Raw genomic sequence first — 13,404 nt, 5'->3', positions numbered from 1 at the left:
TGTTGACAGTGTGTGTGTTGATGTGTGAGTGTGGATAGTGTGAGTGTGGACAGTGTGAGCATGGACACTGTGAGTGTGAACAGTGTGACAGTGTTAGTGTGGACAGTTTCAGTGTGGACAGTTTCAGTGTTGACAGTGTGAATGCGGAAGGTGTGAGTGTGGACGATGTGAGTGCAGACAGTGTGAGTGAGGACAGTATCAGTGTGGACAGTGTGAGGGTGAACAGTATGAGTATGAACAGTGTGAGCGTGGAAAGTGTGAGCATGAACAGTGTGAGTGTAGACAGTGTGAGTGTGGACAGTATCAGTGTGGAAAATGTGAGCGTGAACAGTGTGTGTGTGAACAGATTGAGTGTAAACAGTGTGAGTGTGAACCGTGTGAATGTGGAAAGTGTGAGTGTGAACAGTGTGAGTGTAAACAGTATGAGTGTGAACAGTGTGAGAGTGGAAAATGTGAGTGTGAACAATGTGACTGTAAACCGTGTGAGTGTAACAAAGGTTAAGTGTGAACACTGTGAGTGCGGACAGTGTGAGTGTGAACAGTGTCAGTGTGGAAAGTGTGACCGTGAACAGTGTGAGTGTGAACAATGTGTGGGAACAGTGTCAATGTGGAAAATGTGAGCGTGAACAGTGTGAATGTGAACAATGTGAGTGTAAACAGTGTGTGTGAACAGCGTGAGTGTGAACAGTGTAAGTATGGACAGTGTGAGTGTGGACAGTGTGAATTGTCGACAGTGTCAGTGTGAACAGAGTTAGTGTGAACAGTGCAAGTGTGAACAATGTGTGTGAACAATGTGAGTGTGGACAGTGTGAGTGTGAACAGTGTGAGTGTAAACAGTGTAAGTGTGGACAGTGTGAGTGTGGACAGTGTCAATGTGAACAGTGTCAGTATTGACAGTGTGAGTGTGGACAGTGTGAGTGCACAGCGTGAGAGTGGACAGTGTAAGCATGGACAGTGTGAGTGTGGATACTATGAGTATGAACAGTGTGAGTGTGGACAGTGTGAGTGTGGACAGTGTGAACATGGACAGTGTGAGTGTGGATACTATGAGTGTGAACAATGTAAGTGTGGACAGTGTGAGTGTAAACAGTGCAAAGTGTGGACAGCATCAGTGTGAATACTGTGAGTGTGGACAGTATCAGTGTTGACAGTGTGAATGTGAACAGTGTGAGAGTGAACAGTGTGGGTGTTGACAGTATCAGTGTGGACAGTGTGAGTGTGGAAAGTGTGAGTGTGAACAGTGTGAGTGTGAACAGTATCAGTGTGGAAAGTGAGAGTGGAAAGTATCAGTGTTGACAGTGTGTGTGGACAGTGTGAGTGTGAACACGTGAGCGTGGACAGTGTGAGTGTGAACAGTATGATTGTGAACAGAATCAGTGTTGACAGTGAGTGTGAACAGTGTGAGTATGAATGGTATGAGTGTGGACAGTATCAGTGTGGAAAGTGAATGTGGACAGTGTGAGTATGAACGGTATCTGTGTGGATGGTGTGGGTGTGAACAGTGTGAATGCTGAGTGTGTGTTGGCAATGTGAGTGTGAACAGTATCACTGCGGAAAGTGAATGTGGACAGTATCAGTATTGACAGTGTGTGTGGACAGTGTGAGTGTGAACATGTGAGTGTGGACAGTGTGATTGTGCACAGTATGAGTGTGGACAGTATCAGTGTTGACAATGAGTGTGGACAGTGTGAGTATGAACGGTATCTGTGTGGACGGTGTGGGTGTGAACAGTGTGAATGCTGAGCGTGTGTGTTGGCAATGTGAGTGTGAACAGTATCACTGCGGAAAGTGAATGTGGACAGTATCAGTGTTGACAGTGTGTGTGGCAATGTGAGAGCGGACAGTGAGTATGAACAGTATCTGTGTGGGCAGTATGGGTGTGAACAATGTGAATGCTGAGTGTGAGTGTGGACAGCGTGAGTGTGAACAGTATCAGTGTTGACAGTGAGTGTGGCAATGTGAGAGCGGACAGTGAGTATGAACAGTATCTGTGTGGACAGTATGGGTGTGGACAATGTGTTTGCTGAGTGTGAGTGTGGACAGTGTCAATGAGGGCCAATGTATCAGATTTTGACCGGTACCACCTTTTTATCTACAGTGTTGTTTTTAAACTTAATTCAGGTTTTCAGGACTCCGGTAGAATTTGAACACACGCTCTCTGGATTCTGGTTCATTAAGATAACCAGCACATGGCCGTACACATCCTATTATAATTGCTGAACAGTCGTTGAGAGGCAAACATCAGCACACGAGTTATGATGGGCAGAGTTTCTGTAATGTTATTTTGACTGCTATTTAAACCCGGGGAAACGCGCTTCAAGTTTCTTTGTGATGTCAGTGAGTTTTGTGAGCTCAGGCAGGGAGAGATGATTCGTGGATATGAACCTTCTTCACCCCACCCTCCTGCAGTGTCTCTGAGATCTCTGGCTGTCTTTACTTCAAGGGGGCCCCTCTCAGCGCAGTCTTCTTCATGCTGCACTGTTTCCTATTTTGGGCTGTGCTCTCCTTGGATGGGCCGCTTCCACACGAAGGCAGTTTGAGTTGACCTGGGGTCTACCTGAGGAGTTTGCTGTGCGGGAGCCGGCTTTGCAGCTGCACTGCTCCCGGACAGAGACTGACAGAGGGGCACAAATGAGAGCCATCCTGGGGGGCAGCCGCCTGCTGCCGATTCCGTTCAGATGCTGCCGCCTTCGCTACGCCAGGGTGCCGGGGGGGAGCAGGGGCTGTGCCCGGGTTTCTCACTCCCAGCTCCGGCCGTTCCACTGCAGCATCCCCTCAGCCACTGCCATCAGCACCTTCCTGCCGGAGGCCAGCTCCTTCCCCGGGGTAAAATCGTACGCCGACCTGTTGGACTTCTCCATCAGAGACCCCGACCTGTTCTGGGGTACCCTGGCCAGGGAGAGGCTGGTGTGGGACCGGCCCTTCCATCAGGTCCACGACTGCGACATCAACAAAGGCTTATTCGCCTGGTTCTTGGGAGGACAACTCAACGTGTCAGGTAGAAATATCTGCTCTGTCCTTTGCCGCGTGTTCCCACTGATCAGCGGGGAAAATAGTGGGGACCTCAGTCCCAGCTCAATACTGGCTTCAGAAAGATGAAGGAATATCTTCTCCCCAGCTCCCCATATGGTGTCTGCAGAACATGATCTTTAGATTGTGTGTGTGTCAAGTTTTATAAACTGAAGGCAAAGCAGAAATATCAAGAAACATAAAGCGTCTCGTTTCAGGAGATTGAACTTTTAGCCAAGCAGATTTTGTGGGCGGCGGTGGGAAATGAAAGTGGGTTATCACGCTTTCCTTTTTGCTCAGAGGTGGCCACATGTCATCCGCTACATTCCGATTTTCTGGAGTTCACAGAGCAGCTCAAGGAGCTCAGAAGCTCGCCAGGACCTAGCCTCAGCCTCTGATCCCAGACACAGGACCCCAGCCTGTGCTCAATGCCCGAGGTTTGGGGGTTTAAGCAGTCGATGCCCCTGGAACCCTGAGGAAATGTCTCTCTGAGCTGGAATCAGTTTCCCTGTACTTACCTGAATAGTTACCATAGAATCAGTGCAAGAGGGCCGTTCAGCCCATTCAGCCTGCACCAACTCTCTGACAGAGCACCTTACTAAGGCCCACCTGCCCCCATAATCCCACATATTTACCATGTTAGGTTAGGGAATGTTAGATTAAAATCTGGTTTATCACCTGGGGAACACCAGAACCCACCCCCAAATCAACACCCCGACCACCCTCCAATCAACCGAAACCAACTACCCTTCCCGCTAACCACCACCTGGCTATGCCCTGACTGCCCAACTCCCCATCGTCTGATCAAACTGCCCTACTGACCACCCACATAATTACCCTCCCAACTATCAACTGTTCCCAGCTCCACCCAGCTCTCCCCATCCCCCCTCCCCCAATGACCTGACATCCATGCGACTACTCCATCCCAACCTGATTTGCCCCTGGCCTGAACTGACTACTCTTTCATCAGCCACCTATCTCAGCCACCTACCCTCCCGACCACTTACTACCTTCCCAACTCCTCTGGCCACTCATTCACCCATCAACTTAACCCTTTCACCCACCTCACTCATCTCATCCAATTACTTCCCTCACCCACGAACTATTCATTCACTCACTTCACAAATATTCATTAAACGATTGGACCTTTCCACTTCCCAGAATATGGCAAGAGTGTTGGAAAAGTTGGATGTGCGCTCTCTTCCCCTGACTCCACTCCGGTCCCCTGACTCCACTCCACTCCCCTGGCTCCTTCATTCAGCCTCTGACCTTCGGGTAAGCATTCTCCAAGGCGGCCTTCATGACACACGACAGCGCAGAGTCGCTGAACAGAGACTGATAGCCAAGTTCTACACACATGAGGACGGTCTCAACAGGGATCTTGGGTTCATGTCGCACTATCTGTAACCCCCGTGACTTGCCTGGGTTTGCAAAACCTCACTTACTGTACTGTCTGGAGACAATTCACATCTCTTTAACCTGTGATCAGTGCTCCTTCCACTCACATTGTCGGCCACTTTAAGACTTGAACAGTAGGTTAGGTGTAAAGATTCGCATTCTAATCAGTAATCTGTAAACTGTCTGTGCTTTGTATGTTCTGTCTGAGGCCAGAACTCTCCATTCACCTGACGAAGGGGCTAACCCGAAAGCTAGTGAGTTTACTATCAAATAAATCGGTTGGACTGAAACCTGGTATTGTCAGACTTTTTACTCCATTCTGCTCCCCTGGTTCCACTCTGCTCCCCTGGTTCCACTCCACTCCCCTGGCTCCACTCCGCTCCCCTGGCTCCACTCCACTCCCCTGGCTCCACTCTGATGGAGTTGCTGGGCGATATTGCATATTTGTGATAGTTGGGATTGGAAGATCCTGGAGGAAATGTGCAGCAGCGTTGTGTTGGGAGAATCTTTGCAGTCAGTGATAAAGTACTCAGCATTGTGCTACTTGGAAAATTCAGGTCAATACTGTCTAGGCTTTGTTTACAACTTGAAAATAGTAAACTTCTTAGCTACAGTATTTTAAGATTTCAGGTTCCATAACAGTTCAAATGTTGAAATTTCAATTAGTACCTTTGCTCACCTTAGGGCTGCTAAAGTGCTTCATACACACAGTCCAACACTTTTGAAAGGTAGTATTTGTTGTAGGAAAAATGGTAGCGAATCAATGCACAGCAAAATCTAGACTGACATTCCAGAGCAAGCCTAACCAGTTTCCATCTCTTCATCAGATGATCTGGTTGTTACTTCATCGTTGTTTGTGGGGTCTTGTCATGTGCAAGTGAGCTATTGCATTTCTTTCATTACAATTGTGACGACACTTCACACTTCTTCATTAGCTCCAAAGCACTTTGAGATATCCTGTGGTCATGAATGTGCGACGGAAATGCAGTTATTTTTAACCTTGCTTCTTGATTGAAGCCCCTTGCCTGGGCATCTCCTTAATGATCTTTTCTGCACTCTCTACATCTCCTTGAGGTCTCTCCCACAGTGCTCTAACCGCAACCTAATCAAACTACTGCTCAACTGATAACCTCAAAAGGTCAAGATTGGGGGCGAGGGAAGGGGGTAGCCATGAAAGGACAGCCTTGATGAAAAAAAGAACCATTTGGCCCATTGAAACTCATCATTTGCCAAATCACCAGAGAGTCTGTAATTGGATGAGGGAAGCTTGCGAGGACATTGGTGTGGACTGTAATTAGATTGGGGGGGAGGTTTGCTGAGAGGATATGGAGTGCGGGGGGCGTGGAGATCGTAACTGGTAGGGAAGTCGAAGAGGACATTGCAGCCTGGCCATTATTAGATTCAAGGGGGAGAGAGGACATTGGAGTGGCCCTGATTAGATTCAGTGATGGCTAGCGAGGACATTGGGAGCTTGGGCTGAAAACTGTTTATGAACTCTCTGGTTCAATCTGAGAGTCCAACAGAACTTGACAGGACCCTTCACATTCTGGGAGGTGTCCATTGTACAACGCAAGTTTAATCCAGGTTGCTGGAAAGTTCTTGCTCGTTTACACAGCTTCCTGCCAATTAATATCCTAGCCAGCTCTCATTAGGGATGTGAGTAGATAGGAAGGGATTAGGGCGGGGGTGGGTGGTGTTTGATTAGATTGGGAAGGACCATTCAGGATGTTGGAGAGGCTGAGTAGATTGGGAGACTGGAGAAGACATTAAGGCTGTGATTAGATCGAGTTGGACCAAAGACTACATCATTGGTGAGGCAGTGATTAGATTGGGGAGCCAAATGGAGGAGAGTCATGATTAGATCATGAGGGCTGGAGAGGACATTGTGGGTGGAATGTCAGTAGATTAGAGAGAGCGGTTCAATTGCAAGAGGGAAGCATCTAAGCTTCAAGGACTGGGGATAACACTCTTTCTACCTCTGATCCATAATCAGTACTGTAAAGTTACCGGCCTTCCTTCAGCTGCTAGCCTTCTTGTGTCCTGGATGTTAAAAGTAAAACTCTGATTAAATTTGAGGCACAGACTCTTTTTAGTGTATTTAAATGGCAGACTCACTCCTAGAGAGCAAGTTAGTTATTGTCTCCAAGTGACGCCTATTAAAAATGGTGGGAAGTTGGTTTATAGCCTTTCGCTGAGCCATGATTTGCTTTTTATGCTTTGCAGACCTAGCTTCATTACTGTGCTACAAGTGAGTATCAAATGGCCATGCTGTTGCAGCTCACCACATATGGGCCAGTCAGGTGGACTCGAGGCCAACATAATCATAGGACCAAAATGGGGAATGGAGGGGATCGTGGAGTGAAAAGAGATGCAGCAGCTCATGTTACACTTGTGAGGCCAAGGATTGCCACTGCTACTAAGGTTCTTAAATCACCACAGAAAAACATTTCAAATGTCACCATTTTGGGCATTTTTCCATTTATTGGTGACAAGGCAGGCCAAACATGGGTCATGTCCAGAATTTTTAGTCAATTCGAGTGAAGGTAGGAGGGCAATGGAGTTTTGGTTTGCCATCATCCCACTTAAGTATGTGCCCTTCTTGTTTCCAAGCTCACCATTAGTGAACACAAAAGATTCAGTCTTGGTTGTCCATTGGAATAGTAATCATCTTCCCATGCACATAATTTGACCAAACTCCCAATCATGTTCTAAAAGAGTTTAGCATAATATCTTCAGATTAGCAGGTAGCACTCCAGCCTTAGAGTCAGAAGGCTGAGGGTTCAAGTCTCACTCCAGAGGCACGAGTACAAAGTTTTGGTTGACACTCCAGTGTAATACTAAAGATTTGCAGTAATGTGTGAGGTACCATCTTCGGTGGGAAGTTAAATCAAGACTCTTTCTGTCTTGTCAGGTGGATGTGAAAGATCCCATGGCACAATGTCAAAGAAGATCGGGGGTGTTCTCCCTGTACCCTGGCCAACCAACCTCATTCAAAACTGGTCTTTTCTTATTGCTGTGTTTGGGAATCCAGTGGGGCAAAGTTGCCCATTAAGTTTCTTACATTACAACAGTCCCTAAACTTGTTAATTTGTTAATTGTCTGTAATCCGCTTTGGGATGCCCTGAGGTTGTGAAAAACACTAGCTACATCAATTCATGTTCTTTCTTTACCGTTAGTGAAATCTTAGTTAAAAAAATCGATTAATCTCAGTCTTAAAAATTTAAATTGCCCCAACAGCCACAGCCTTCTGTGCAGGCTTGGGGAAGTGAATAGAAGGTTATACTTTGGGAGCTGAAGGGATTGGGAACGGGAGGTACAAAGTGAGGGTGAGATGTTGGGGTGTGCCCCAGGTTGCTAAAGTGAATCCCTCAAACAAGGTACCTCCCCTTCCTTAGTAGCAGAGGCAGAATTATACCATTTATAGGCCACTAATTGGTCAGCTAAGGGTCTCAATGGGACTGAGGATGGGCTGGCAGGCTGACGCCTTTAACCACAATAATATGGGCAGGGAGGCAGGAGATCACGTGCTTTATCCTATACACTCCCCCACTCCCTGCTCCCAGCGGCTTGCAAACATGCTGCAGGAGGCTGTTAAACCATCATTCTGGTGAATAAAAGAAAAAACGCTGATATATCCTTTCTGAGGTGCCATGCTTAAATCCAATCTGATGGGGTCTGGCAAAGTTTTTTTACAACTGAAGAATTAGACTGAATGATGTATCCTGTTACAGTAATAACAAAGGCAAAACCAGTTTGACAGCATCTGGATAATACAAGGTGGAACTGCTTTGGGAGAACAGTATGTAACCTGTTTGCATGCTAATTTTACGTTTACTTATTATTTTACACGTGATAGTGCCTCAATGCTACTGTTGGCATATAACTGATTTCTGAAAGGGAGCTTTCTAAGTGCTCCCCCTCTCATCCTCCTCCCCCACCCAGGCTGATCACAGCCAAATCACACTTGTTCAAAGTCTGTCTTTTCCTTTGGAGTAAATGCACTTAGCCAATGACTGAATGCCCACCAAAAGATTATGGGGAGAATGAAGGAGATAGAAGCATTGAATGAATCCAGGGAAGCAGTGTCAGTCATTAAAGGCAACACTGAATAAGGTAAAGCACCACTCCTTGATGAAGGAACAAGTTGTTCCAAGTACTTACATTATTAAGAGATTTAATCACTGTTGAATTTAATCCACAGTTGTATTTTAACTTTCACAGGATTTCTCCTACTACTGCTTTTCACCTGTAGTTAAAACTAAGAAATAATCTTTCAAATACTGGAAATCAGAAACAAAGTTAGAAAATACTGCTAATTTGGAAACCCTCCCCATCATGAAGGTGACCTACTTCCAGCCTTCCCCCACATATAACATATAATGGATCCCACCATTAAATTCTAATTTGTGTGAATTGGCTTATTAATGAGTCTAATGACATCCCACCATGAACAGGCAAATTTCTTGCATTGGGCTCGGCTGATACCGGAGTTGAGGGGGTTGAACTATGAAGAGAGGCTGAATAGACTGGGCTTGTACTCGTTGGAGTTTTGAAGGATGAGGGGGGATCTTATAGAGACGTATAAGATGATGAAGGGGATGGATAGGGTAGAGGTAGAGAGATTCTTCCCGCTCAGAAAGGACAGCAGGACTAGAGGTCCCAGCCTCAAGATAAGGGGGGGGCAGTTTAGAATGGAGTTGAGGAGGAACTTCTTCACTCAAAGGGTGGTGAATCTCTGGAATTCTCTGCCTGTTGAAGTGGTGGAGGCTACCTCGCTAAATGTATTTAAGACACGGGTAGATAGGTTTTTGGTAGGCAAGGGGATTAAGGGTTATGGGGAGAAAGCGGGAAAGTGGAACTGAGCCACTTCAGATCAGCCATGATCTTATTGAATGGCGGGGCAGGCTTGAGGGGCTAGATGGCCTACTCCTGCTCCTATTTCTTATGTTCTTATGGGCCCTTCCCACATCCGACTTAATTATGGGAGATTTTCCTGCTGTCTGGAGATTGATGAATGACGTCTTCTGTGATTAATTGGGTCCAGCCATCATGTTTCCTGTCATGATGGGCAGGATTAAGTTCCATCCATTGTCTCCACCTCGCCTCAGCTCATCTGCTGCTGAAATCTTGGTCCATATTTCTGTCCTCCATAGATTTGATTATGCCAAAGCTCTCCTGGCTAGTGTCCCATCTTTCGACACTCATGAACCTGAGCTCATGCAAAACCGTGCTGTCTGTTTCTTAACTTGTGCCAAGTTCTGTCCACTGTGCCAGCTGCCCTACATTGCCTCCCAGACCCTGAACATCTCCATTTACAAACTCTCATTCTTGTGTTTAAATCTCTCCATGTCCTTGCCTCTTCACATCTCTGTTACCTAGTATTAGCCCTACAACTCCAAAGAACTGAGAAACATGCTTCTCCAATTCTGATCTCTTGCACAGACTCCACTTCCTTCATTCCAGTGCTGCTGGTTGCGCCTTTGGACTTGAGTTCTGGATTTCCCCCTTTAAACCTCACTTTCCCTTGCTTTGCTGAGCTTTTAGTTACTATTCCTGATTTTGGGACATTATCAGTCTTTGGCACATTATCAATATTTGTATGGTTACACTTCTGTGAAGCTCTTTAGACAATTTATTATATTAAATGCACCTACATTGTAGATTGAAGGAAGTGGATTGGTAATTAGAGGACAGACTTGCCCATCATTTCCAGCATTTTATATTTTTCCGGTTTCCAGAATTTAAAGTATTTTACTTTTAGATATATATTTCCTCAATTGGCCTACAAATTCTTTCCATTTTATTTTGGTCACAAACTCACAAACTGAAAGCACGGTGGCACAGTGGTTAGCACTGCTGCATCACATGGCCAGGGACTCAGCTTCAATTTCAGCCTTGGGTTACTGTCTGTGCAGAGTCTGCACGCTCTCCCTGTGTCTGCGTGGGTTTCCTCCGGGTGATCCGGTTTCCTTCCACACTTGAAAGATGTGCAGGTCAGGTGGATTGGCCATGCTAAATTTCCCATAGGTTAGGGAAATAAACGTGCGGGGTTATGGGGATAGGACAGGGGTCGGGCCTAGGTAAGATGCTATATTGGTGTATTGGTGCAGACTCAATGGGCCGAATGGACTCCTTCTGCACTGCAGGGATTCTATGATTTTATAAAGAAACAGAGGGGAGATGAGGAGAACTTTCCTTGTATACCAAAATGTTGTCATCTGGGTGACAGTGCCTGCAAGTATGGTGAAATTAGGTAAAATCGTGAATTTCAGAAGGGATTGGATATCTGCCTGAAAAAGGAAAGATTTTCAGAGGTATGGAGGAAAGAACAAGGGAGTGGAACGGATTGGGAAATTCTTTCAAAGAGCTGACACATGAATGATGGGCCAAATAGCCTCATTCAGTAATGTAAGATTCTAAGATGAGCAGCCCCATAACATGCATGAAGTAAATGCATTAATATGTTTAGTGCTTCTTCAGGATTATTGGAAAGGATGTTTGTCAGGAAGTTATAATTTTTCTTCAATCCTTCAAAGGGGAAGGGATGAATGTTGGTAATGTTTCTTATGTAATACACAGTGGTATTGCGTCTCTGTCTCTTTTACGATGTTGATGGTGGTTGATGTTATGTGCACTATATAAATGCAACTGATTGTTGGTACTTTGCATTAAATTGTCACTTCTAACAGTAATCATTTAGCTTACATTAATAACTTTGATTTATTCTCAGTGAATTGTTTAGATCGCCATGCCAGCCATTCCCCTAACAGGGTGGCTTTGATTTGGGAGAGGGATGAACCAGGCACTGAAGTAAGGATTACATACAGGTACAACTTTTCACATACAATAGCTCTTTAAAGCCGTTTAATGAACAATCTTGAACGCGGTCACTTTTGTAGAAAGTTGTTAAATTGAATGAGTCAATTAATTTGATAATCCAGTATTAATTTAATACTGGATTATCATGACATAATAATATTTTGTGGATGTTCTCTGATGGAATGAACCTGAAACTGTTGGTCCTTCATGTGAACCCAGTCTCACAATCCTGATTTTCCATGCCCTCAGGGCAAGTAAAGATGCTAGTGTTTCCCTATTCCTACAGACGAATAGAATAAAATGGGAACTAACAATAACCACGCGGTTTAGAGCACTGGTCACACATTATAACTGAATTTGGAATCTTCATCAGAAAAAAACAAAGCGTTTACCACTTTTTAAGCTTCACGAGGGAAGATGGAGCCCAAGACAGAGAAGGCCTTTATGGGACTGAGAAGTGCACTGAAGGTAGGTAAATTTACTTCCAGCGAAAGTTAAAACAAAGCAAGTTTTTAAACCAGTTAGAAAGGCCTCCTCAAAGTCCTATCGTGCTTACTGCTGCCAGAGCAACTCTCTACCAGGTCAAGGTAGCATTGAATCCCAGTGACATAATAGAACCCCAGTGTGCACATGTGTATGAGGCTCCTCTCTGATTCAGGCAGATGCCTCATAAGCCATTTTCAAATTGGAACAGCGTAGTTGTTTAATCCCCTCCATTTTAACTGTCACCCTGCTGCCTGATGGAAACTGGACAATTGTTGACAACCAGCCCCAACCATCCCCTTCAATGATTAGTAAATGGATGTTTTATGTTACAGGGAACTTTTGGAGACTACATGCCGACTGGCTAACACCTTGAAGCGCCATGGGGTGCAGAAAGGGGACAGAGTTGCCATCTACCTCCCGGTATCTCCCTTGGGCATAGCTGCAATGTTGGCTTGCGCCAGGATTGGTGCTGTGCATACGGTGATCTTTGCAGGGTTCAGCAGTCAAGCACTGAGTGGCAGGATCCGTGATGGTAGGTAGACAAAATCTTTTGTAATTTATTAATTTGTTGAAGTGGTGCATTCGTTTTCAATACAAGCAAGGCAATGGTGATGTTTGGTAATACCACTGGCCCGTTAATCCAGAGGCCCAGTGTACTGCTCTGGTGGTCTGAGTTCAAATCCCACTTTGGTAGCTGATGGAATTTAAATTTAGTTAATTAATAAGAACCTGGAATTGAAAGCTAGTCACAGTAATGCTAATGATGAAACTATAATCAATCGTCATAAAAACCCATCTGGAACACAAATGTCCTTGAGGGAAGGAAATCTGCCATCCTTACCTGAACTGGTCTACATATGACTTCAGACCTACAGCAATGTAATTTAATTGTTATTCTGGAATAGTTTATATATAGACTTGCTAGTGACAGCTGCAGCCCATGAAAAAATACTTAAAAAATCTTGTGTCTGGACTATCCACATGAGACTCTCTTATGCGTATTTGCTTAATTGATGTCAGTTTATCTAATCAATATATTTCGCTAATGTACAAAAATGTCCCATTTATAGAATAGAATCATAGAATATCGACAGTGTAGAAGAAAGCCATTTGGCACATCGAACCTGTACTCACAATAATCTCACCCAGGCCCTATCCCCATAATCCCACGTATTTACCCAGCTAATCCCCCAACACTAAGGGGCAAGTTAGGATGGCCAATCAACCTAACCCGCAGATCTTTGGACTGTGAAAGGAAACTGGAGCACCCAAAGGAAACACACGCAGACACGGGCAGAAGTTGCAAACTTCACACGTCTAGTCACCCTAGGTCAGAATTGATCCTTGGTACCTGGTGTGTGAGGCAGCAGTGCTAACCAATGTGCCACCATGGTTTTTGTTTATGATTTAATGGATAACCAAAATAATGGAAAGAATTTATGGCCCATTGTGAAAATATACATTTAAATGCTGGAAATTAGAAAAAAAATATAAAATGCTGGAAATAACAGGCAGGTCTGGCAGCAACTGGGAGAGAGAAACAAGAGTTAACATTTCAGTTTGTGATCACTGTTGAGTATTTCTAGCATTTTCTGTTTCTACTTAAGCAAATGTATATGCTGTGTATTTTACACAGGGAAAGTAGGGACCATTTCTGTAACACAACTTATATTACATTAATGATTAAATAGT

At 44.9% G+C, this 13,404-nt stretch overlaps 1 protein-coding gene across 1 annotated transcript in view; it reads left to right on the top strand.

The window, feature by feature from the left end:
• The first annotated feature begins 2,631 nt into the window (after positions 1 to 2,631).
• The window catches only part of acss1 (acyl-CoA synthetase short chain family member 1), a 78,966-nt gene continuing 68,193 nt past the window's right edge, over positions 2,632 to 13,404 (top strand). The window contains exons 1-3 of the mRNA XM_080199753.1: positions 2,632 to 2,998; positions 11,138 to 11,234; positions 12,045 to 12,244. Of these exons, the coding sequence (XP_080055879.1) occupies positions 2,632 to 2,998; positions 11,138 to 11,234; positions 12,045 to 12,244 (664 nt within the window). The remainder of the gene's footprint in view (positions 2,999 to 11,137; positions 11,235 to 12,044; positions 12,245 to 13,404) is intronic.

This window comes from Carcharhinus amblyrhynchos, chromosome 12, assembly GCF_965287045.1.
Source record: "Carcharhinus amblyrhynchos chromosome 12, sCarAmb.v2.hapA, whole genome shotgun sequence".
Taxonomy (NCBI): domain Eukaryota; kingdom Metazoa; phylum Chordata; class Chondrichthyes; order Carcharhiniformes; family Carcharhinidae; genus Carcharhinus; species Carcharhinus amblyrhynchos.
Note: the sequence above shows the minus strand (reverse complement) of the source record. Positions and strands in the feature narration are given on the sequence as shown.